This window comes from Meles meles, chromosome 12, assembly GCF_922984935.1.
Source record: "Meles meles chromosome 12, mMelMel3.1 paternal haplotype, whole genome shotgun sequence".
Taxonomy (NCBI): Eukaryota; Metazoa; Chordata; class Mammalia; order Carnivora; family Mustelidae; genus Meles; species Meles meles.
The window spans coordinates 39950861-39978003 of NC_060077.1; the positions used below are offsets into that span (position 1 = coordinate 39950861).

General features: G+C 39.5%; 1 protein-coding gene across 1 annotated transcript in view; it reads left to right on the top strand.

Moving 5' to 3' along the window:
* L3MBTL4 (L3MBTL histone methyl-lysine binding protein 4) overlaps positions 1 to 27143 on the top strand; it is a 500325-nt gene that overhangs the window by 217561 nt on the left and 255621 nt on the right. Inside the window, exons 11-12 of the mRNA XM_046025260.1 lie at positions 14363 to 14448; positions 17205 to 17315. Coding sequence (XP_045881216.1) covers positions 14363 to 14448; positions 17205 to 17315 — 197 coding nt within the window. The remainder of the gene's footprint in view (positions 1 to 14362; positions 14449 to 17204; positions 17316 to 27143) is intronic.

The following is a 27143-nucleotide window of genomic DNA, read 5'->3' on the forward strand; positions in this document are numbered from 1 at the left end:
AAGCAGAATAAAATCTTCTGGGTGCTCTAATGGAACTTCTGAAATTGTGAGTGTCCCTGTGGGGTGCTGAGATGTTAGCCAGAATGTTTTAGAGGATGCCTCAAAATGTCATAACTAGGACTTTTGGGTCAGTTCACACAGGAGAGTCTCCTTCCTCCTTCTGACTGAGGTGTGTATGTGGTGGGTGGTGGGGAGTGGGATCGTGGGAGTTGTTGAGACTGGGGAAGAGGGCTACCTGCAAGTTAAGGTCCAGGTACTGCAAGTAGCCATTGTTCCATGAATAGGCTTCCTCACTGTGTAAGATCCCAAAGTCTATACCTTCTTGGTTTCAGTTTGCCCAGAGACTAAATCCTCCAGCCTTTCCTTAGTATCAGAGGGATAGTTGCTTGGTTGTATGGGGCAAGGGAGATGACCTAATGTGCCTGACAGTTTCTATTAGGAGTTTAATAAAGTTAACAGTTAGCTCCACACTGCTGCTTTCAGAAGTATCTGATGCCTGCAGTTCCTGAAGAGTTCCAGGGTTCTATAACATAAATTAACTTGCTCCATTAACAGATTTGTTTTAGCTATCTCAGTGCTGTGAAGTCAATTCTCATTCGTTTCCTTTTCACACTTCCAGGGTTTTCTGTTGACATTTCTCATCTGCTTTTGTCTTTTTACCTATTCTCAATGTGGTTTTATATCCTTGTACTGGTATTGTATTTTGTATTTATCTATTTGTAAACTATATTTTATTTTTCCTATTTTTAAAAACATTATGTTTCTCTTTCCACTCAAATTAGTTACTCCTCTGAAGGAAATCACAATTGGTGCTAAGCCTTCTGTATTAATTATCATAAGCTATCTAGCATATCAAATGACTCCAAAATTTTAGTACCTTAACATATTAAGAATTGATTTCTTGTTCCTCTAATAGTATAATTATAGTTAGTTCTGCCCCATATAATTGTCCTGGGACCGGGGATTCCCCAGGTCCTTGGAGATCTTTTGGCAAAGGCTGAAAATGGTAAAAGAACTGATGTTTGCACATGAGATAAATTTAGGGACCTAACTCAGAAGTGGCTTATTACATCATTTCCATTCACATGCATGGGCCAGAACTCAGTTACATAGCTACACTTAACATCATGGGAGTCTAGGAAATTTATTTTCCCAAGAAGAAAAGAAAAAGTGGTTGAACTATTAGCAATCCTATGCTATCTGTATTTTATTAATTCTCATATGATTGCATATACATGTACACATACATATATATCCATGTATTTGTGAACCCCTATCCTTTTAAAATAACTGCTTGCGGAAAATGGGATTATATTATATACATAGTTTCCATTGTCTTTTTATTTTGCTCATCTGTGTCTAATGGCAAATCTCTTCCAACTCATTTGGTAAAGTTCTGAATCTTTTTAAAGGCTGTATAATATTCCATTATGTGTTGCATCAAAATTAATTCAGCATTTTCTCTGTTGATAAGTATTCATTTAAAAATGCCTTTACTGAGGGAGGAGGGGCAAGATGGCAGAGAAGTAGAAGACCCTGTTCAACAGATCCCCTGAAATGAGCTAAATATCTACCAGAACACTCTGAACAGCCTGAGATGTAAGATTATACACTTCTGGATCTCTATGAGGCTAGGAGATCATCTGTGGAGAGGTTAAGTGGAGTGGGAATGCTCAAAATGTTATTGGAGAATAAACAGAAGGGAAAGGGAGCAACCAGAAGCGACTCACTAGAAAGTAATATCCCAGTACGAAAGTGCCCTGTGCTTGGGGAACAGCATTAACTTGGGGTCTGGTATAAAAGCACAAAAAAGAACAAAAAGTCTTAAGGGGCAACAGGTGGAATCAGGTGGCCATGGGCACGGTCCTAAGCCCATGGTCTGAGGACGGTCACAGCCAGTGACCACCTGTGCCTAATAGAATCCAGTGGGGGCTCCAATCCTCCTGGGCCCATGGCTTTCCACTGCTTGCACCACCACTTGGGCTGGGTGCACCCCTGCCCGCCCCTGAGAGGGCCTGGTGTGGGCACTGGCTGGTGGTCTCTGAACCTGCAGCCTTCTGTAAACTGTACCTGCTGGGTCGTGGGCATGGACCCCAGATAGCAGTCCCAACAGCCGCCAGGATTAGGTTCCCCAGACCAAAATTGCCTGCGGTTTTAGTGGCATGGGTTAGAGAGACAAGTGGGGCCTTTGGCAACCCCTGAGATGGTGGCTGGAAGTGCACACTGCCTGTGGGAGGTTGTGGTGTTCAGAGAAGATTGCCGAGGGGGGTATGTATGTTCTGGACCATCCAGGGGGAAGCAGACTGAGGCTTCTCTCTGAGGCAGAGGACTGGGTGTGGACAGTTTACTTTTTGCACTAGCCCTCTGAAAAGGGGGTGGGGGTAGCTGCCCAAGAACAAAAACCTCCAGAGAACAAAAAAACCTGAAAAACTGGTTTCCACAGAGTCCAGTCCCTTCCTAGGGGGCAGGGCGACTCAGCCCAACCAAGAATGACTGAAAAACAACAGGGCAGGCCCCTCCCCTAGAAGACAAGCCCAAAGAACAAGAGGAAAATAACCACAGGTTCCCCATAAAACTGTTAAACCCCAACATCAGGGGAAACCAATATAATAAACCCTGGTATTGCCCCCGAAACCTATATATTTCATAGATACAACATTTTAAAAATTAGTCCTCACAATTCTTATTCTTTTATTTTTTTAACCTACTCACCATTACAAATAGATATTTAATATACCATATTACATAGTAACTTTCTAACTTGAACTTTTTTAATACATATACCTGGGTTTCTTTTTCTTTTTTAATATGTATAGACATAAGCTTCAAGGTAATCCCTTTTCCCTATTCAATACTATCCCTATCTATAAACTAGTTTTAATTTCCCTGTATATCTGGAAGGTTGAGTCCTTTAACAAAGATAACAAGATACACCCAGAAAGTACTGAAATAACCTTCCTTGCCCATATCAAGGGTTTATAACCACCTTCCCATCTTACTCTTATGTCAGTGTTTCTGTGTATTTGTTTTTGTTTTTATATTGTTTTTGTTTTTATACTATATAACTCTTACTCTTGGTGTTCATTTTGACTAGTTTTTCTTTTCTTTTTCTTTTTTTCTTGTTCTTGTCTTTTCCTTTTGCTGATCTTTTTGTTTGTTCATTTTTGGTTTATGTACCTTGTAAATCTTTTGGGATTCACTTTGGCTGGGTTTTTTCTTTTTTTTTTTCCCCCTCTCTTTTTTTCTTTCTTCTTTCTTCTTGGTGGTGACTTCCAGTTGTTCTGAAACTTTCCAAGGGGCACCTTGACTGGATCGTGGTTGATATATTCAGCTATACATCCCCTTAACCACTTTTCACCAAAATGACTAGAAGGAACAACCAACAGAGGAAAAAATCAGAGACTGTGATCTCTGCCACAGAACTATTAGATATGGACATAAACAATATGTCAGAAATCGAATTCAGGGTAAAATTTGTCCAGGCAATGGCCAGGTTGGAGAAGACCATTAGTGGCAACATAGAATCTCTAAGGGCGGAAGTGAGAGCCAATCTGGCAGAAGTTAAAAAAAAAAAAGCTCTGAAAAGATCCAATCTAATCTAAATACTCTAACAGCTAGGGTAACTGAGGCAGAAGATTGAATTAGTGATCTAGAAGACAAATTGATAGAAAAGCAGGATTAGGAGGACATCTAGAAAAAACAACTTAGAAGCCATGAAAACAGAATTAGGGAAATAAATGACACCATAAAACATCCCGATGTCAGAATTATTGGGATCCCTGAGGAGGTGGAGAAAGAGAAAATACTAGAAGATACAGTTGAAAAATACTGGATGAAAATATCCCTAATCTGGGGAACAGAACAACTGTCCATGTCCTAGAGGCAGAAAGGACACCCCCACCCCAAGATCAACGAGTCTAGAAAGACATCCAGACACTTAATTGTGAAATTCACAAATCAAATTTTAGACAAGGTATCTTAAGGGCAGCTGGGGGAAGAGATTCCTTACATACAGAGGAAGGGCTATCAGAATAACGTCAGACCTGTCCACAGAAACCTGGCAAACCAGAAAGGGCTGGCAAGACATATTCAGGGCAATAAATGAGAAGAGCATGCAGCCAAGAATACTTTATCCAGCAAGGGTGACATTCAGAATGGATGAAAAGATAAAGAGCTTCCGAGACTGGCAAGGTCTAAAAGATTATGTGACCACCAAGCTGGCACTAGATGAAATATTGAGGGGGGGGTGTTCTATAAAAGAAGAAAGAACCCAAGAGTGACATAGAACAGAAATTTACAGAGACAATCTATAGAAACAAGGACTTCACAGGCAACATGATGTCAATAAAAACTTATCTTTCAATAATCAGTCTCAACATGAACAGCATAAATGCCCCCATAAAACAGCACAGGGTTGCAGACTAGATAAAAAGACAGGACCCATCCATATGCTGTCTACAAGAGACACATTTGGAACCTAAAGATTAAAGATCAACTTCATAAAATCTATCTATGAAAAACTCACAGTGAATATCATTCTCAGTGGGGAAAAACTGACAGCCTTCCCATTGAGATCAGGAACACGACAAGGATGCCCACTCCCACCACTGTTGCTCGACATAGTACTAGAAGTCCTAGCAACAGCAATCAGACAACAAAAAGAAACATAAGGTATTCAAATTAGTGACAAAGAAGTCAAACTCTCTCTCTTCACAGATGACATGATACTTTCTATGGGAAATCTAAAAGACTCCACCCCCAAACTACTAGAACTCATACAGCAATTCAGTAATGTGGCAAGTTACAGAATCAATGCAGAGAAATCAGTTGCTTTCTTATATACTAGCAATGAAAATATAGAAAAGGAAATTAGAGAATCGATTCCATTTACTATAGCACCAAGAACCATAAGATACTTTGGAGTAAACCTAACCAAAGAGCTAAAGGATCTGTACTCAAGGAACTACAGAACATTCATGAAAGTAAATGAAGAAGACACAAAAAGATGGAAAAACCTTCCATGTTCATGGGTTGGAAGAATAAACATTGTTAAAATGTCTGTACTGCCCAGAGCAATCTATACTTTCAGCATCATCCCAATCAAAATTTAACTGGCATTCTTCGAAATGCTAGAACAAACAATCCTAAAATTTGTATGGAACCAGAAAAGACTCCAAATCACTAAGGAATTGTTCAAAAAGAAAACCAAAGCTGAGGGCATCACGTTGCCTGATTTCAAGCTTTACTCCAAATCTGTGATCACCAAGACAGCATGGTACTGGCGCAAAAACAGATACATACACCAGTGTAACAGAGTAGAGAGTCCAGATATGGACCTTCAACTCTATGGTCAAATAGTCTTTGACAAAGCAGGAAAAAATTGCCAGCGGAAAAAAGACAGTCTCTTAAATAAATGGTGCTGGGAAAATTGGACAGCTATGTATAGAAGAATGAAACTCAACCATTCCCTCACACCATACACAAAGATAAACTCAAAATGGTTCAAAGACCTCAACGTGAGACAGGAATCCATCAGAACCCTAGAGGAGAACATAGGCAGTAACCTCATTGACTTTGGCCACAGCAACTTCTTTCAAGACACGTCTCCAAAGGCAAAGGAAACAAAAGCGAAAATGAACTTTTGGGACTTCATCAAGATCAAAAGCTTCTGTACAGCAAAGGAAACAGTCAACAAAACAAAGAGGCAACCCATGGAATGGGAGAAGATATTCACAAATGACACGATAGACAAAGGGGTGATATCCAAGATCTATAAAGAACTCCTCAAACTCAACACCCAAAAAACATGTAATCATGTCAAAAATGGGCAGAAGACATGAACAGACAATTCTCCAATGAAGACATACAAATGGCTAGCAGACACATGAAAAAATGTTCATCATCATTGGCCATCATGGAAATTCAAATCAAAACTACATTGAGATACTACCTTACACAAGTTAGAATGGCCAAAATCAACAGGAGAGGAAACAAATGTTGGAGAGGCTGTGGAGAAAGGGGAATCCTCTTACACTGTTGGTGGGAATGCAAGTTGGTGTAGCCACTTTGGAAAATAGTATTTTGCAGAAGCCAAGATGCCCTTCAACAGATGAATGGATAAAGAAGATGTGGTCCATATATACAATGGAATATTACACAGCCATCAGAAAGGATGAATACCCAACTTTTGCATCAACATGGATGGGACTGGAGGAGATTATGCTGAGTGAAATAAGTCAAGCAGAGAAAGTCAATTATCATATGGTTTCACTTACTTGTGGAACATAAGGAATAACATGGAGGACATTAGAAGGAAAAGAAAAGTGAGTTGTGGAATATTGAAGGGGGAGATGAAGCATGAGAAACTGTGGTCTCTGAGAAACAAACTGAAGGTTTTGGAAGTGAGGGGAGTAGAAGCATAGGTGAGACTGGTGGTGGTATTAAGGAGGGCCCATATTGCATGGAGCACTAGGTTTGGTCCATAAACAATGAGTCTTGGAACACTGAAAAAAATAAAATTAAGATGTTAAAAATAAAAATAAAAAATAAAAAATAAAAATGCCTTTACTGATATTTTAGTGACATTTAGAAGGGGAATGGAGCTTAATGTATATGAACATTTCTACATTTTTATTTGGAAGTTTAGCATTCAGATTGGTTGTGAATGTATGCTAAATGCAAGACTATTTCCAGAAATAAAACTATAATAATTTATATTTTGAGAAGTAGTGAAATGTAGTTTATAGGAGTAATGGCAGTTGGCTTCCATAGATTCTCTAGAATCATCAATTTGCTGGCTATATTATTAGCAAATATCTTAGATGTTTGAGGAGCACATAGAAATATTTTAGCAAATTATTTTTTGATACCAAATAACTAGTTTAACTTTACTTCATAATTTCTTTGCAAAGCTAAAATACATTAAAAATTTGTAGTATAAATAAATCTTGCATTTATTTGCAACATTAACTGTTAACATTTTTTTGGCACATAAAATTACTATATTCTAAAGGGCATTTTGCTCTTTCCTATGGATAGATTCTATTAGCATAAGGAATGTAAGAGTTCAGAGAAAAATGTATATTATTGATTATCTGAACAGATATTAAGTACCTACTAAGCATGAGACCCAGCTATGAGCTAAGAATATAACAAAGAACAATATAGACATAACGTGTAAAGATTTTTAGTCATGGAACATTACTCAGTGGAATCTGAGTAACATCATGTGTTACTCATCATGATGTTACTCATCATGTTAGCTGGTGAACTTGAGGGAGAAACAGAAAATAACCAGTAGGCTTTTTATAATGTGAGGTACTGAGAGAGACAAACAGAGACAGAAAGAGAGGGAGAGGCAAGGGGATAGAGAGCAACAGAAGCAATCACCCCATCTTGAACACCTGTCGATTACCAAGCACTGGGTTGGATCCGGTGCTGTAGGAGCTGTGGTCCTTTTGGAGCCAAGTTCTGCTGGGAGCTTATCCAGTATAGTCTGGATTTTTTTTTTTTTTTCTGAAAGTGATTTCACTAGACAGAGAAAGGACTGTATTACCTTGTCTATTCCTAATGGACTTCATCTCAGCTTTGAGCAAAACAATCAATTACAAAATGAGCTCCTATTGATAAATACTTGAAGTACTCATAGTTTATCTGATAGATGGAAGTTCTCTGTGCTGTAAGATCTGACGATCAAGGAATGCATCTGACATCCTGTTATAAATGTTAGGGAGTCCAACTTGTACTCTTTATTCAGAAAGGATGTTTTAATTTTGATTGTGATGAGCTGAACATGAGTCCAAGACTTCTAGAGTCTAAGGTACCATCACTGTAAGGTCAGTTTCAACCTATTTTTTGAAAACAAAATTTAGTTCACCTGAATTAGGTTTAGCAGTGATTGAGACAACTTGCTGTCCTCATGCCTTGTATTTCTTTTGTACTAAATAGTGCTCCACTGTGTAGCATGGGCTGCTAGTGGTTCCAGATCATTCTCGCAAAGAACAGCTCCATGTGTGCAGAACCTGTTGAGTGGAGTCAGTGAGAACTGTGGACAATCTGTACCACCAGGAGGCCTGGATGTTCGGAGGAGCTACTTTCCTGCCTTGTCAGAACTACTGGAAACAGAGAAATAAATAGGCAGTGTTTGAGGGGCCCTCGTAGAAAATCCACTCTCTCAAAATGACCCAAATCCTCGGAGGGCTTCAGGAGGACTGGTTCCATGGCTCTCTTTCCTCTGCCGGTGCTTCCCCGTGGTCTTTGTGCCCAGCAGTCTACAGAACACTCAGCAAACCTCAGAGCAACTCTGTAGAAGTCTTGGTTTCTGTAGCTCACTGGTCAGCAGAGCAGGGTGCTCACTTTGGCTTCGTTTTCAGTTGTCATGCCTTAGACAAGTCACTTGAAATGCCAGGTCTCACTTTCCTCATTAGTACAATGAAGAGTTAAATGAAGTGCCCTCTTAAAGCCACCAATACCCTGTCTGTGGTGACTGACCCTTCTCAGTAAGACTCTTGACACATCCTTTCTTATTGTTGGTTATTAAACAGGACTATTGTCCATTACCTAAAAACTGCTTGTCCTGGGATGCCCATGATTTTTGGTTCCTAGATTGACCACTGATATAATTATTATTGTCACGCTTCTCTGGGTTCCATGGGGCAGGTTACACAGACCAGAATGCCCGGCATTTAAGGGTTTGTACTGTTTATTCATGACCATAATTCTTTAGACTGTTCCAGTGGCAAAATTATGTTTCTATTGAGGCTGTTGTTCTGGAGGTAAAATAATGGAGAATGTTGTTATAAGGGTCTGTAACTAATCTGATGCATAAATGGTTCTTTCTGAACAAGGGGAACATACAGATGCCACAAATCAGATGCCCTTCCTTTGGTACTGTCCAGTCTCTAGAGCTATTTGGAATCTTGGCCGGTACCAGTGCCAGAACATCAGCTTATTCTAATGGCGCCTCTGAACATCTGAACAACACCAGCAGGCAAACAACTATATATCAGCGTTCCACTCATTATTTTGAGGCTAGACCAATATAATTTTGGCTCATGTATCTGTTGTTCATGGCCACTGCAATATCAAATGCAAACTTATTAAGAAATATATTTTAGTCATTCAGTAAATATTTGCCAAGTATTTATTGAGTGATAACCACATACTAGACACTGTTTTAGACTCAGAGAAAGTGGTAGTGAGGTGAACAAATCCCTGTTGTAAGGCAGTTATGTCCCTATAAAGAGAGAGAACAAATATATAAAATATTTATATAATAAGTTAATTGGTGGTATGTGCTATGGAGAAAAATAAAACAGGTAATAAGGTTAGGAAAGGCACATGTATTTGGGGGGTATATATACAGGGAGTTCAGGGAAGGACTTACTGAGGATGTGGTATATATTCGAGCAACAACTTAAAGGAGGTGAGATGGGCAGTCCAGAGTCCGTGGGGAGAACTTCCCTGTGAAAAAGAAGCAGGTACAAGTCCTTGAGGAGGGGGGAAGTTGGCTGTGTCCCTGCTGAAGCAGGAGCAGAGTGAAAGGGAGATAAGGTCAGAGTGGTAAGGACATGCTTTTCCCTGAGTGATTTAAATAGCCCTTGGAATGACATGATTTAGGTATGTTTTCACTTATATTTAACTTGGTTTGACCTTAAGTTTCTCCATTCTTGTGCCCATCCCCATGTGTTGTATCTTCTTCACGGACTTTTTCTTTTTTTTTTTTAATATTTTATTTATTTATTTGACAGAGAGAGAGAGGTCACATGTAGGCAGAGAGAGAGGGAGAAACAGAATCCCCACTGAGCAGAGAGCCTGATGCGGGGCTTGATCCCAGGACCCTGAGATCATGACCTGAGCCAAAAGCAGAGGCTTAAACCACTGAGCCACCCAGGCGCCCCACAGACTTTTTCTTGACCCCCGGTTTTTGTAACTCCAAGCACCGAGATTGACCGCCATCTCTCAGCTTTTTCACACAGGGCTTTCTCATTGCCCTCTTGGGAAGGCGCATTCTTCCTAACCCTAATAGTCCTGCTGCTTCCCCCAGAACAGCTCCCAGCTCTTTAGAGAGGCTTCTCTTCCCTGGGGGCTCGAGCTCTTCCACTCCACCACACCTCCTCCCTCCTCTGGCTGTCAGCTGGTTGCCTCGTAGCTATCTGCTAACGTTAATTGAAGATATTTGTCACCTGGGTCTTCCTCTTCAGAGAACTGCCAGTACCTGGGGGAAATCCAGGGGCTGCCTGGCAGGTGCCCTGCTTTGTAGTTCCTTGATCCCAATATCAGATACATTTCCCTTGTTTGGTTCAGCCATCTGTGCTCACAGCCACAGTGTGGACCTCATCTTTCCTCAGCTTTTGCCCATCTCAGAAGTGTTAATGTCTCAATAGTGTGGAAAGAGGTGGGATGTGAACAAATGCGTTTGTATCAACAGCCTGCATCCAATCTAGTGATGGTCCCACTCTCACCCATGCCATACTACACCTTTGCCTTCAGGGGGAGCTCACGGCTCCCAGTCCTGAGTCCTTGGAGGATGGACCTCCTTTGACCATGGAGCTCTGGGTTATGGTACTAGGGGAAGCAGTGGTTGAGTGTGTGGATAATAGAGTTAGACACAATTGTTCTGATCCTCACTTATAAAATAAGGGTGACCAGGCACACCTCACAGCATATGTGAGGAATAAATGACTTAGTGCAAATGCAATACTCAGTAGAGAGGTTACTAATAAGGGGAAACCAGTTAGGTGTTGCTTCTTGGAGACAAATGAAGAGGTTAACGGCTATTGTTCCATGGGGTGGTCTCACATATTCTTGAAACAAGAAGGAATTTAAACTTGAAAAGCTTCTGTCTCATTGCCACACAGCTGTGTGAAGGTATCTGGCTCTAGCCCCTTCCTCTGTTGCCCCAGTTCTGCCTCCCTACCCCGAGGTGGGGCAGGACTCCGGGTGGGGTCCTGGAGGAAGGCAGGAGGAGCAGGTAGCTTTTACAGGCCTCCCTAGGCAATGAGACATTCTTCTCTTCTTAGGTTCATTGAACAGGGAAGATGTAAATAATACATGTTTTCCTCTTTTTGTACAAACCTAACTCATTTCTGGAGAGTGCCATAGAAGCAGTTTTTGCTTCAGAAACATTTAAAAAAGTGACATCTTTTTTTTTTAATTTTTACTTATTGATCACAAAAAGGGTGAAAAAAATGGTTTCTTTCATAGCAACCTGCTAGATTTCTTTCTTTTTTAAGCTTTATTTATTTGTCAGAGAAAGAGAGAGAGCACAAGCAGGGAGAGCAGCAGGCAGAGGCAGAGAAAGAAGCAGGCTCCCCACTGAGCAAGGAGCCAGATGCGGGACTTGATCCCAGGACCCTGATATCATGACCTGAGCCAAAGGCAGTAGCTTCACCAACTGAGCTACCCAGGTGTCCCCTGCTAGATTTCCTTAAGGGGCTCAGGCAACCGTAATTGCTTCTTCTCTTAGTCACTTCACTTGTTCCTCAACCCACTGCACACTGCTTTCTTTAGTCACCATTCCATGGAATCTGCTGCCCAGGCCCTTGGTGGGGAACCTGGACCAGGGAGGAGGGGACCTGGTGCTGAAGGGGCAAGGTATGAACATTATTCGGAACCCATGCAGAAATGTGGAGATTCTAAATACAAGGAATGAGTTTGGACAGTCATTAAAAATATAAAAAGCTACAAAAGTAAATGAAGCATAGAAATAGTGAAACAGAAGGTATGTCACAAGGACATATAGACAAGGACAAAAATCAAAGGGAATCCTAAGAGAGCTTTTTAAAAAAAATTCCAGCTTAAACATGTTTATAGAAGTGAGATAAAGCAAACCAGTTCTGAAAGTAAATGTAAATGTTTTCCAAAATCCATTAAGAAGTTTAAAATAGATGCACCTGAAACAGAATAATTTTTAAAAGATGGGGAAAATGTTATCAAGAAAACATAAACAGAAAGTAACAGGAAGGCATACAATTTAATTTTTAATAAAAAAAGAATTTGATGCAAAATGCAATCAAGGTGTCTAAAAGGGACTTTTTTTCTGTGTTTAATAAAAAGCACAGTTACTAGTGAGCATTACATATCCTTTTCTGTGTTAAGTAATGTAACATCAAAATATGAAGCAAAATACCCCATGATCTAGCAGTTTTACTCCTGGATGCGTTCCAGCTGCAGTGTGTATTTCTGATCACTGAGAGAATGTACTAGAATGTTTGTAGCAGCACTTTCCATAATAGTTTCCACATCAAAACTACCCAAATGACCGTCACCAACAAAATGGAAAAATAAATTTTGAAACCCTCACCCAATGGACTACTACACATCAGTGAAAGTAAACGTTCTGCATACAGCAGTCCCCATGAACCTCACAGAGTGCCGAGCAAAAGCTGTCCACCGCAAATGAGCACATGCCATATGATTCCATTTATACAAAGGAAAAAATGAAACTAGCTGAACTAATCTTAGAGGATGAGAGTTTCCCTTTGTGGAGAGGGGGCAGTGACTGGGAGGGAGCACAGTGAGGAGGTGGTGTCCTGACTTCTGGTTACAGGGCTTTGTTAATTTTGTGAATAGTTTTCAAGCTCTTTACTTGATTTGTATATTTTTCCTTAAGTATATTTTATTTTAGTAAAAAGTTTAAATATGAAGAAAAAATTATCAGAAAGTAGAACACTGTGTAGAAAAACTGTTTTAGTGATTTTAGCATATTGCTTCAGGCTTTTTATTTAAATAAAAAATAGATTTTTGAACAATATAGCCATTTATACTGAATTAATGCATACTGATATTATACATTAAAACATATACGTCTGTATCTGTATATACTTAAGAAAAGTTTTGACTGTTGATCCTATATTAGGCCAAAAAGAAATCCTGAAGTCTTCAAACAGGAATTATGCAGACCATGTGACATTCTGAAACTGAAATGTGACAAACTAGATACTATTATTAATATTTCAAACAACTATAAAAATTGGGGCCCCTGGGTGGTTCAGTGGGTTAAGCCTCTGCCTTCGGCTCAGGTCATGATCTTAGGGTCCTGGGATGGAGCCCTGCACTGGGCTCTCTGCTCAGTGGGGAGCCTGCTTCCTCCTCTCTCTCTGCCTGCCTCTCTGCCTACTTGTGTTCTTTCTCTCTGTCAAATAAATAAATAAAATCTTTAAAAAATTAATTAAAAATTAAAAAATAAATAAACACCTACAAAAATTAACCTTTGAGATCTCTCTTAAATAAATATTTGGCCAGTGATTAAATGAAGGTGACAATTACAGAATGTAATAATAATTATTTTTGAGAAATAAAAGTGAGAAAACTAAATATGTCATAAAAGTTTGTCCAGGTGTCTAAAGCTGTATTCAAGGGCAACAATGATTAAGTTCATAGTCTTGAATGCTTCTATTATTTAAAAAATGAAAATAAATTAATTTTCTTTATAATTCAGTTTGACAAGTAAAAACAATCCTAAATATGAGGAAAGTAATAAGAGTAAAGGCAGCAGATAAAATAATTAGAAAAGGGAAATGAGTACAATAGAACTGGTGAATAAATCTAACTACTTATTCCTTTAAAGGGAAAAGAAAACAGCACAGTAATAGGTAACATAATATAATTAGGAATAAAATAACACTAATGTGAAGAGAAACAAGAAACCCAATTAGAAATTTTTTGAAACAGAGTGCTTTATGCCAGGTTATACCAACATATATTTTTTAATTGCAATTAAAAATGGTAAACCTGGGAAATTACAATTACAGAGATGTAATTAAGAGAATAAAACCCTAATAGAGGCAGAAGTATTGGAGGAACTGGAGGTATTGGAGGAATTAGAAAGGTGCCCAGGAGCACCTGGGTGGCTCAGTGGGTTAAAGCCTCTGCTTTTGGCTCCAGTCATGGTCCCAAGGTTCTGAGATTGAGCCCCGCATCGGGCTCTCTGCTCAGCAGGGAGCCTGCTTCCTCCTCTTTCTGCCTGCCTCTCTGTGATCTCTGTCTGTCAAATACATAAATAAAATCCTTAAAATAAAAATAGAAAGATGACCAGTTCATGGTCTGAAGTCAGACCTTGATTCTGAGTTTTTTTTCAAACTTCCAAGGAGGACTTCTGGGTGTAACCTCGCTCTGCCCAGTATGCACAGCACCATTTTACCTTGGCCTTGTTGGGTGAATGAATGAACCAATGAATGAGTGCTCCCTTTAACCTCCCCCTCAGAGGTGCAAATGGACAAGTTAGGTAATGTATGTGAGGTTCTTAGCACAGGGGCTATTAAATAGTGAGCATTCAGTTAATAGTAGGTCAGATGTCTTACAGTACATGGGAATCAAAATGTCAATGTGTAATCTTTTGATATGTGTATATATTTTTCAGGTTATCCTGATCCAGAAAATTTTTCCTGGACAGAGTATCTGGAAGCTACTCAAACGAATGCCGTTCCTGCCAAAGTTTTTAAAATGGTAAGCTTGTATCTGAGTATACTCTCACCTTTAAGCAATGTACATTTCGACTTCATTTGACAGTTTTTAAATTATTCTAGGTTTTTTCTTTTTAAAGTTGAGTGTTATGTTCATAACCAATTTGCCTTGTTTTCAGTTAAAACTGCAAAGGAAGTCATTCACTTACAATGGTTCCTCTACACAAAAGTTAACGATGGTTTCCAACTAGCCCACTCTAGTGCAGTGAAAGTCACCTGGTCAACCTCAGATGCTGGTGGGGTCCTTCATTTCTGCCTGTATTCGTCCATCAAGTGGGAACTCTGTGCTCTCACAGTCTCGGGGACTGTCTGAATGTTCAGAACACCATGATAAAATCAGTGAATTGTATGGAGCCTGTGTGTGTTCTAGTTTTATCCATTTTGAGGGAAACATTGCTTTTAGCATTTGTTAGAACACCAGTTTTTAAGTTGAAATTTGTCCTTATACATTTATTCCAGGATTGAACCAAGCATAAATTATTTGGTAAAAGACAATGCATTGATAGTATAGTTAGAGATCTTTATGTCTAAAGTGGTTTTCAAGTTGTTCCCTTTCAACTTGTGTGCTCCGGGCTTCCTGACTCATCTTTAATCAGAATTTTATATAGTGAGCTTCCACATACGATTTCATTTATGAAAAGTTTTCTAGGGATCACAAGGGGTTTGAAACAAAATGTTATTTCATTTAAAAAATGATTATACAGTAGGCTGGATTTGAAAAAGAAATGTAACCAAATTAAGAAGGCTAGAAGTCCTAGAGCGCTTGGAAGGACATTGAGAATTGCAGAAACTCAATAAGCAGAATACCAGCTGCTTGTATTATCTTTTTCTCTTTTGCTTTCTGTCAAAACTCATTTTACTTTTCCAAGAAGAAAATTACAAGAAAACAAAATTATGATTTCGTTACAAAGGCAACTTCCAGGCTCTAACAAGGGTTATTATGGCTTCACCTCAAGCTATATATCTTTGGTATCTGCACTCTGAAACTGTACCTTTCTTACCGGGACAGTGACCTTGGGGAGATCGGAAAGATTTTCAAGCATCAAGGGCCTAATTATAGTCCGTGTTCTCCATTTAGTAGGTGTAATAATGCATTTTGGAAGAAAATATGCTTCCACAAAAGCTGGAGAGAAACAGATGAGGTACCGGAGAAAGATTTAACTATTTATTACTCATGAATCATGAAGGTTTTATTTTTCTAGTGCCATTTCTAGATTTGGGGAATTCAATGCAGTTTCATTTGCAGTGAGGTCAGTTGAATACTTTCGTGTGTAATAGCTTTCGAAGTGAAACTTTTGTCAGCCTATGAACACTGTCTGAGTTGTCTTTCAACTTTGATTTTGGTATTTAAATTTCCTTGGGGTCAGTGATTTTGTATGTCCCAGTATATTTTTTACCACTGAGATTTTTTTTAGTGTTTTCTGAGTGTCCATCATTATAGACTCCTGATTCCTAGCATTTTAAGAGTTGGAAGAAAGCTTGAATTTATTAATACAGTTTTTAACATGCTTAAGTTACAAGTAAATAACAAAAGCACAGGTTATGGTTTTAAATATATGGGGGTATGCCGAATGTTTATAGCAGCAATGTCTACAATAGCCAAACTATGGAAAGAACCTAGATGTCTATCAACAGATGAATGGATAAAGAAGATGTGGATATATACACAATGGGATACTATGCAGCCATCAAAAGAAATGAAATCTTGCCATTTGCGACGACGTGGATGGAACTAGAGCGTATCATGCTTAGTGAAATAAGTCAATCGGAGAAAGACAACTATCATATGATCTCCCTGATATGAGGACATGGAGAAGCAACATGGGGGGTTAGGGGGATAGGAGAAGAATAAATGAAACAAGATGGGATTGGGAGGGAGACAAACCATAAATGACTCTTAATCTCACAAAACAAACTGGGGGTTGCTGGGGGGAGGTGGGATTGGGAGAGGGGGAGGGGGCCATGGACATTGGGGAGGGGAGGCGAACCGTAAGAGACTATGGACTCTGAAAAACAACCTGAGGGTTTTGAAGGGTCAGGGGTGGGAGGTTGGGGGAACAGGTGGTGGATAATAGGGAGGGCACGTTTTGCATGGAGCACTGGGTGTTGTGCAAAAACAATGAATACTGTTATGCTGAAAAAAATAAATAAAATGGGAAAAAAAAGGTTTCAAAAAAAAGAAAAAATTTAAAAAAGAAAACAAATAAAAAATATAAAAAAGAAATAAAAATATATATATTAAAAATAAATAAATAAATAAAAATATGGGGGTATGATTTTAAAACAGTTTAACTATGATAGTCATGCAGGTTTTATCTATTTTAAAATTTAGATTTATAAAAGATTATGTTTATCCTTTCTAATTGTTTATTAAATAATTTTGTCTCTGGGTCACACACTCCAAAACTGGGCAGTGACTATAGTCAACAGTTTCTTAATTTATTAAGTTAATTTCAGAAAAAAACTTAATCAGTTAGAAGCTTTTCCAAATCTTATGATCATTTAATGAATTTATGATTTAATCTCTTTTTAGCTATCTTGAAAATTACCAAAAAATTCTTTCTCCTCTCACAAGTTTGAATAAGATTGGATAAAATAACATGCATTAGCCCTAGGTGCCTTTCAACCTAAATTCAGTTGTATTAAGGGTCTGAATGCAAAGTCAGAACAATTGCACTTTAGAAAACCTGTGTGTCTGAGCAGTTGGGTTTTGCTCACTTTACTCTTCTGACATTCCAGCGGACACCCCACGGCTTTTTGCCGAGCATGAGACTTGAAGCAGTGGACAGAAGGAACCCCAGGCTCATTCGCGTGGCTACAGTCATCGATGTGGATGACCAGCGGGTAAAGGTATGCACTTCCAAGCAGTGCACTGCTGTCCTGGCCGGTACCTGCCCCTCCCTCGAGGCTCTGATTTTTTGGCACAGTGGGAAGAGCAGACTTCCACTGACACCATTCCCAGTCCCAGCTCCTGGGTAGAGAGATGGCCAGCTGACGTGCACCTGACAAGGGGAATGTGGAGATTGCCCACAACTGATTTTGAGAGGCGTTCTAACATGTTCCTGTTTGAGTTTGCTGTTTAGACTTTATATGCTTTTTCTTTTTTTCTTTTTTAAAGCTTTTTTTAAAGCTTTATTGCTATTATCAGCTTTTTATTTATTTTTTTTAATATACTAATAATATTTATTTTTTTTTCAGCGTAACAGTATTCATTCTTTTTGCACAACACCCAGTGCTCCATGCAAAACGTGCCCTCCCCATTACCCACCACCTGTTCCCCCAACCTCCCACCCCTGACCCTTCAAAACCCTCAGGTTGCCCCAACCTCCCACCCCTGACCCTTCAAAACCCTCAGGTTGTTTTTCAGAGTCCATAGTCTCTTATGGTTCGCCTCCCCTCCCCAATGTCCATAGCCCGCTCCCCCTCTCCCAATCCCACCTCCCCCCAGCAACCCCCAGTTTGTTTTGTGAGATTAAGAGTCATTTATGGTTTGTCTCCCTCCCAATCCCATCTTGTTTCATTTATTCTTCTCCTATCCCCCTACCCCCCCCATGTTGCTTCTCCATGTCCTCATATCAGGGAGATCATATGATAGTTGTCTTTCTCCGATTGATTTATTTCACTAAGCATGATACGCTCTAGTTCCATCCACGTCGTCGCAAATGGCAAGATTTCATTTCTTTTGATGGCTGCATAGTATTCCATTGTGTATATATACCACATCTTCTTTTTCCATTCATCTGTTGATGGACATCTAGGTTCTTTCCATAGCTTGGCTATTGTAGACATTGCTGCTATAAACATTCGGGTACACGTGCCCCTTTGGATCACTATGTTTGTATCTTTAGGGTAAATACCCAGTAGTGCAATTGCTGGGTCATAGGGTAGTTCTATTTTCAACATTTTGAGGAACCTCCATGCTGTTTTCCAGAGTGGTTGCACCAGCTTGCATTCCCACCAACAGTGGAGGAGGGTTCCCCTTTCTCCACATCCTCGCCAGCATCTGTCATTTCCTGACTTGTTAATTTTAGCCATTCTGACTGGTGTGAGGTGATATCTCATTGTGGTTTTGATTTGTATTTCCCTGATGCCGAGTGACGTGGAGCACTTTTTCATGTGTCTGTTGGCCATCTGGATGTCTTCTTTGCCGAAATGTCTGTTCATGTCCTCTGCCCATTTCTTGATTGGATTGTTTGTTCTTTGGGTGTTGAGTTTGCTAAGTTCCTTATAGATTTTGGATACTAGCCCTTTATCTGATGTGTCGTTTGCAAATATCTTCTCCCATTCTGTCAGTTGTCTTTTGGTTTTGTTAACTGTTTCCTTTGCTGTGCAAAAGCTTTGGATCTTGATGAAATCCCAATAGTTCATTTTTGCCCTTGCTTCCCTTGCCTTTGCCGTTGTTCCTAGGAAGATGTTGCTACGGCTGAGGTCGAAGAGGTTGCTGCCTGCATTCTCCTCAAGGATTTGGATGGATTCCTTTCTCACAGTGAGGTCCTTCATCCATTTGGAGTCTATTTTCGTGTGTGGTGTAAGGAAGTGGTCCAATTTCATTTTTCTGCATGTGGCTGTCCAATTTTCCCAGCACCATTTATTGAAGAGGCTGTCTTTTTTCCATTGGACATTCTTTCCTGCTTTGTCGAAGATTAGTTGACCATAGAGTTGAGGGTCGATTTCTGGGCTCTCTATTCTGTTCCACTGATCTATGTGTCTGTTTTTGTGCCAGTACCATGCTGTCTTGATGATGACAGCTTTGTAATAGAGCTTGAAGTCCGGAATTGTGATGCCACCAACTTTGGCTTTGTTCTTCAACATTCCTTTGGCTATTCGAGGTCTTTTCTGGTTCCATATAAATTTTAGGATTATTTGTTCCCTTTCTTTGAAAAAAATGGATGGTATTTTGATAGGGATTGCATTAAATGTGTAGATTGCTTTAGGTAGCGTAGACATTTTCACAATATTTATTCTTCCAATCCAGGAGCATGGAACATTTTTCCATTTTTTGGTGTCTTCCTCAATTTCTTTCATGAGTACTTTATAATTTTCTGTGTATAGATTCTTAGTCTCTTTGGTTAGGTTTATTCCTAGGTATCTTATAGTTTTGGGTACAATTGTAAATGGGATTGACTCCTTAATTTCTCTTTCTTCAGTCTTGTTGTTGGTGTACAGAAATGCAACTGATTTCTGTGCATTGATTTTATATCCTGACACTTTACTGAATTCCTGAACAAGTTCTAGCAGTTTTGGAGTGGAGTCTTTTGGGTTTTCCACATATAGTATCATATCATCTGCGAAGAGTGATAGTTTGACTTCTTCTTTACCAATTTGGATGCCTTTAATTTCTTTTTGTTGTCTGATTGCTGAGGCTAGGACTTCTAGTACTATGTTGAATAGCAGTGGTGATAATGGACATCCCTGCCGTGTTCCTGACCTTAACGGAAAAGCTTTCAGTTTTTCTCCATTGAGAATGATATTTGCGGTGGGTTTTTCATAGATGGCTTTGATAATATTGAGGTATGTGCCCTCTATCCCTACACTTTGAAGAGTTTTGATCAGGAAGGGATGCTGTACTTTGTCAAATGCTTTTTCAGCATCGATTGAGAGTATCATATGGTTCTTGTTCTTTCTTTTATTAATGTGTTGTATCACATTGATTGATTTGCGGATGTTGAACCAACCCTGCAGCCCTGGAATAAATCCCACTTGATCGTGGTGAATAATCCTTTTAATGTACTGTTGAATCCTATTGGCTAGTATTTTGGCAAGAATTTTTGCGTCTGTGTTCATCAAGGATATTGGTCTGTAGTTCTCTTTTTTGGTGGGATCCTTGTCTGGTTTTGGGATCAAGGTGATGCTGGCCTCATAAAATGAGTTTGGAAGTTTTCCTTCCATTTCTATTTTTTGGAACAGTTTCAGGAGAATAGGAATGAGTTCTTCTTTAAATGTTTGGTAGAATTCCCCTGAGAAGCCGTCTGGCCCTGGGCTTTTGTTTGTTTGGAGATTTTGGATGACTGTTTCAATCTCCTTACTGGTGATGGGCCTGTTCAGGTTTTCTATTTCTTCCTGGTTCAGTTGTGGTAGTTTATATGTCTCTAGGAATGCATCCATTTCTTCCAGATTGGCCAATTTGTTGGCGTAGAGTTGCTCATAGTATGTTCTTATAATTGTCTGTATTTCTTTGGTGTTAGTTGTGATCTCTCCTCTTTCATTCATGATTTTATTGATTTGGGTCCTTTCTCTTTTCTTTTGGATGAGTCTGGCCAGGGGTTTATCAATCTTATTGATTCTTTCAAAGAACCAGCTCCTAGTTTCATTGATTTTTTCTATTGTTTTTTTGGTTTCTATTTCATTGATTTCTGCTCTGATCTTTATGATTTCTCTTCTCCTGCTGGGTTTAGGGTTTCTTTCTTGTTCTTTCTCCAGCTCCTTTACGCGTAGGGTTAGGTTGTGTACTTGAGACCTTTCTTGTTTCTTGAGAAAGGCTTGTACTGCTATATATTTTCCTCTCAGGACTGCCTTTGCTGTGTCCCACAGATTTTGAACTGTTGTGTTTTCATTATTTGTTTCCATGAATTTTTTCAATTCTTCTTTAATTTCCTGGTTAACCCATTCATTCTTTAGAAGGATGCTGTTTAGTCTCCATGTATTTGGGTTCTTTCCAGCTTTCCTCTTGTGATTGAGTTCTAGCTTCAGAGCATTGTGGTCTGAAAATATGCAGGGAATAATCCTAATCTTTTGATACCGGTTGAGACCTGATTTGTGACCCAGGATGTGATCTATTCTGGAGAAGGTTCCATGTGCACTAGAGAAGAATGTGTATTCTGTTGCTTTGGGATGAAATGTTCTGAATATATCTGTGATGTCCATCTGGTCCAGTGTGTCATTTAAGGCCTTTATTTCCTTGTTGATCTTTGGCTTGGATGATCTGTCCATTTCAGTGAGGGGAGTGTTCAAGTCCCCTACTATTATTGTATTATTATTGATGTGTTTCTTTGATTTTGTTATTAATTGGTTGATATAGTTGGCTGCTCCCACGTTAGGGGCATAGATATTTAAAATTGTTAGATCTTCTTGTTGGACAGACCCTTTGAGTAGGATATAGTATCCTTCCTCATCTCTTATTATAGTCTTTGGCTTAAAATCTAATTGATCTGATATAAGGAATGCCACCCCAGCTTTCTTCTGATGCCCATTAGCATGGTAAATTGTTTTCCACCCCCTCACTTTAAATCTGGAGGTGTCTTCGCGTCTAAAATGAGTTTCTTGTAGGCAACATACTGATGGGTTTTGTTTTTTTATCCATTCTGATACCCTGTGTCTTTTGATTGGGGCATTTAGCCCATTAACATTCAGGGTAACTATTGAGAGATATGAATTTAGTGCCATTATTAGCCTGTAAGGTGACTGTTACTGTATATTGTCTCTGTACCTTTCTGATCTACTACTTTTAGGCTCTCTCTTTGCTTAGAGGACCCCTTTCAATATTTCCTGTAGATCTGGTTTGGTGTTTGCAAATTCTTTCAGTTTTTGTTTGTCCTGGAAGCTTTTTATCTCTCCTTCTATTTTCAATGATAGCCTAGCTGGATAGAGTGTTCTTGGCTGCATGTTTTTCTCGTTTAGTGCTCTGAATATATCATGCCAGCTCTTTCTGGCCTGCCAGGTCTCTGTGGATAAGTCTGCCGCCAGTCTAATATTTTTACCATTGTATGTTACAGACTTCTTTTCTCGGGCTGCTTTTAGGATTTTCTCTTTGTCACTAAGACTTGTAAATTTTACTATTAGGTGACGGGGTGTGGACCTATTCTTGTTGACTTTGAGGGGGGTTCTCTGCATCTCCTGGATTTTGATGCTTGTTCCCTTTGCCATATTAGGGAAATTCTCTCCAATGATTCTCTCCAATTGACCTTCTGCTCCCCTCTCTGTTTCTTCTTCTTCTGGAATCCCAATTATTCTAATGTTGTTTCGTCTTATGGTGTCACTTATCTCTCGAATTCTCCCTTCATGGTCCAGTAGCTGTTTGTCCCTCTTTTGCTCGGCTTCCTTATTCTCTGTCATTTGGTCTTCTATATCACTAATTCTTTCTTCTGCCTCATTTATCCTAGCAGTGAGAGCCTCCATTTTTGATTGCACCTCATTAATAGCTTTTTTGATTTCAACTTGGTTAGATTTTAGTTCTTTAATTTCTCCAGAAAGGGCTTTAATATCTCCAGAGAGGGTTTCTCTCATATCTTCCATGCCTTTTTCGAGCCCGGCTAGAATGTTCAGAATCGTCATTCTGAACTCTTGATCTGACATATTACCCATGTCTGTGTTGATTAGGTCCCTAGCCTTCGGTACTGTCTCTTGTTCTTTTGTTTGTGGTGATTTTTTCCGCCTTGTCATTTTGTCCAGATAAGAGGATATGAAGGAGCAAATAAACTACTAAAAGTGTGGGAAAGACCCCGGAAAAATGCGCTGTAACCAAATCAGAAGAGACCCCAAATTGTGGGGGGGAGAAAGGGGATAAAAACAGGTTCTGAAAAAAAAAGAAAAAAAAAAAAGAAAAGAAAAAAATTTAAAAAATAAAACAAATAAAAAAATATAAAAAGGAAAGAAAAAATATATATATTTAGATGAACTAGTCAAAAAACTTTAAAAAAGAAAAGGGTAAAAGTTTTAAAAAATTTAGCAGAAGAAGAAAAAAGAAAAAAGAAAAAAAATTGAAGAAAGAAAAAAAAATTGAAAAAAGAAAAAAAAAATTGAAGTAGCCGCAAGACTAAAGAATCATGGGGAGAAAGCCATGAGTTCCGTGCTTTGCTTTCTCCTCCTCTGGAATTGCTCTGCTGTCTTAGGGATTGAATCTGCTTTCTCCTTGATAAATGAACTTCGTCCTGGCTGGATATTTTGTTGATCTTCTGGGGGAGGGGCCTGTTGTAGTGACTCTCAAGTGTCTTTGCCCGAGGCAGGATTGCACCGCCCTTACCAGCGGCCGGACTAAGTAATCGGCTCGGGTTCGCTTTTGGGAGCTTCTGTTCCCTGAACGCTTTCCGTAGAGTTCCGGAGGACGGGAATGAACATGGCGGCCTCCCAGTCTCCGGCCCGGAGGAGCCGAGAGCCTGGGGCCCCACTCCTCAGTGCGCCCCCAGAGGACAGCACCCAATCACTCCCGTATCCCCAGCCTCTAGCCACGCTCCGAGCTCACCCAGCCCGCGACCAGTTCAAGGTAACCCCGAGCTGAGAGTTCAGTCCTCGGCTCTGTCTCTGCAGCCGGCTTCTCCGTTCTAATACCTGCAAGCTCTCCGACACTCCGACACCCCCGATCCTTCTGTGACCCTGCGGGGCCTGGGGCCACGCTGGCCCCGCGTGGGCTTCACCCTGGTTTAGCCTCTGGAGCAATGTCCCTCAGTGGAACAGACTTTTAAAAGTCCTGATTTTGTGCTCCGTTGCTCCGCCGCTTGCCGGGAGCCGGCCCCTCCCCCCGCGGTCTATCTTCCCGTCGTTTTAGATTCACTTCTCCGCCAGTCCTACCTTTCAGAAAGTGGTTGATTTTCTGTTTCTAGAGTTGCTGTTCTTATTATCAGCTTTTTAAAAATAGTCATTAAATACCTTAAGAACAATCAAGGCTTTGTTTTCTACTGTTCCTTGTTAGATCAAAGAGAAATGAACAAAAGGACTTTAGTCACTGTGGCTAAAACAAAAATTGAGATTTTTGAAGTAAATATCTGGTGAACAGATTTCCATACTGTCCTTATTGTGAAATCTACTTTTTTAAATGCACACATTTTCAAAATGAAATTTTCTTAAAATGGAAGCGTTTCCATTTTCTAAATGTTGTATTTAATAAATCTGCAGCATATGACAGTTCAAAATGATTTTCCATCCAAACACAGTTTGTTTCATACTATTAAAAAGATTCAAGTCAACTGCTTTTAAATAGGCACCATCAAGAAAGAGGCATTTAAGTTTGATATACAATTTGCTATGATTAAAATAAATCTTATTTGCCATATGCCAAATTTGAAAACAATTTCTGTTTCATCTCATAAAGAATAATCAGTACATACATTTTAGTTAAATTTAGAGATGAGTATTTCACCATTGGTTATCAAGAATTAAAAAATATCTTTTATTCTTCTGACAAATGAAAATAATTATGCTGAGCACTATTCAGGACTAATACATGATAGGTATTTTGTCCCACATATGTTCTTTCTGTGTTTTGTTTTATATTGAATTTTGCTTAAATTCTTATTTGTGGCTCTTTATTGCTTATGCTTGTAGCACTTACTCTGGGAATGACTTTTGAATATTATAAATACTTTATAAATTCAAGAATTTTTTTTAAAGATTTTACTTATTCAAAAGAGAGGTTGAGAAAGAGGAAGAGTGCGAGAGAGGGTAGGGAGAGGAAGAGGGAAAGAATCCCAAGCAGTCTCCATGCTGAGTGTGGAGCCCCACATGGGGCTTGATCCTATGACCCCAAGGTCATGACCTGAGCTGAAACCAAGAGTTGGAAGCTGAACCGACTGAGCCACCCAGGCACCCCAAAATTCAGGAATATTTTGTCATTGAAAATGAGCCTCAGGTTTTTTTCTCTGAATTCTCGTTTAACTTTCATTATAAAATCATGGCATTTGTAGGAAAAATTCAATCTTAATAGTATATCAAGTCTTAGAATTTCAATTGACAGATTGTTTTCTTCCGATTCATAAGATAGATATTGTGTTATTTGTTGGATATATTTTCCGCCTTATTTATGTGAACATATTGGGTTAACACATGACCTTAAAATATTTGAAAAAAACTTAAGTTCCTAAAATGAATTTAGTGTATTTCTTATTTACCATCTAAACATTGATCCTTCCAAATCTCTGAGAATTTAGCTGGTCCTTCCAAAGGAATATTTCATGTATCTACTCCTTATTCTTTCTCTTTCATGGTAATTGCCTTGTCTTTGCTATAGGGAAAGAGTTGGTGAAAGTACATGGTCCCTCTAACAGGATTAGAACCTTAAGTGTTATCTCTGTGGTTGTGAGCACAGTGGAGATATTAGGATTTTAGGACTACATTAAGATGTGTTTATGTAGCTGTCACTCTCTGCCCTGTGAAATATGCTTTATAACATGTGCAATGAATTACTTCCACATACCATTCAGTCTGTCAGAATTTTATCAGTCCTGAAATAGATACAAATGTCTTAGGGGTTGTGGCTCACTTTTGATCTCACAGACAGCCTCTGCCCTCTTGCAGCCCATTCCTGGGATGGACTCTTCTGCCATGGATCCTTCATTCTACACCCTCCCCTAGTCAATGCTCCAGTTGGGTCCATGCTTGTCCTGTCCCATGAGGTAGAAGGGGAAGGATTGTGGGCTGGAAATTTTCCAAATAGAAACAAATCATAGAGAAGACTCGGAAGCTTCAAATTCCATTCATCATTGTTCCAGAAGAGAGAAAGGCATTGAAAATGAGCATATGGTATTCTCCTCTGAATTCTTGTTTAAAGAAGTTGAGGGCTGTGGATTGGGCTAGCTCTGCCATTGGGAACGCAGTTGACACTTCCCTGATCTCCTTGTTGTCGAGCACATTCCTCTGTACATTTACTAATGTGCTGACCATATTCTATATATTTTTTTAATTTTTATTATAATTTTCTCTTTTAAAGTCTATTTCCTTCCAAGACTGTTTTTTATCATTGATACTAGCACATAATCGTTGCTTAATATATGTGTGATTGAATGGGAATTGAGTGAATGAAGAAACAAATGGCATTGCATATACTCTGGCATCTTGTTACTTGAGTGTGTGAAATAATTGTATTAGTCAATAACTACTCTTCCCTCATTCTTCATCCCTCTCCTAATTACTCTTCCATTGGAAATACAGTTCAGCGTAATGTACTGGAAAGTGTCATAAGATGCACAGATCTGAATTGGAATTTCAGCTCCGACTTCTTTAACTGATATTAACTCAGTGGTTACTCAGTGTATTTGAACTTTTCTTTATCTGTAAAGCAATGTGATTAACAATGCCTACCTTGTTGGCTGGTTGTGAACATTCAGTGAAGAACACCCGAAAATGTGCATGAGTCTACACTTCAGGTTGCTGCTGTTACCTGCCAGTGCAAATGTCCAGTGCTGCTCTCCTTGGGTGCCTTTATTGTCTGTGTTAAGGAAGAGGCCTCATCAAAGTAGTTGTCATCAGTAGATGGGGAAGGAACAAGACCATGTGCTGTGGTGAGCATGACTGGAGTTCCCTTGGGAGGGCTCATGTGTATCTATGGGATGGTGCTGCAGCCCCTCGTCTGACTTTGGAGAGTAGAGTCAGTCAGCCTGTTGCACCAAAGAACAATGCCAGTGGAGATGATAATGACGACAAGCAGTTTGTATCAGATGACACTCTTATAAGGGCTTCCTGTGCATTAGGGTACCCTTACAGTAACCCTGGGACACGAGGTGCGGTTATCAGACTCATTTTGTAGATGAGGAAACTGAAGGCCAGGGAGGTTAACTAATGGGTCCAAGGTCACAAACTAGAATGTGGGGAAATGGGTTTATACCCCAGCTTTTGCACAGAGGTTTTCAGCTCTAGAGCTTATAATCTTCCTACTCCTTCTCATCTTAGGTTCTGCTTGTTATCATAAATATCCCACTTCATGATGGGACAGCGGGTGTGGAATGTGGGGACCAAGTTCACTCCTCACCC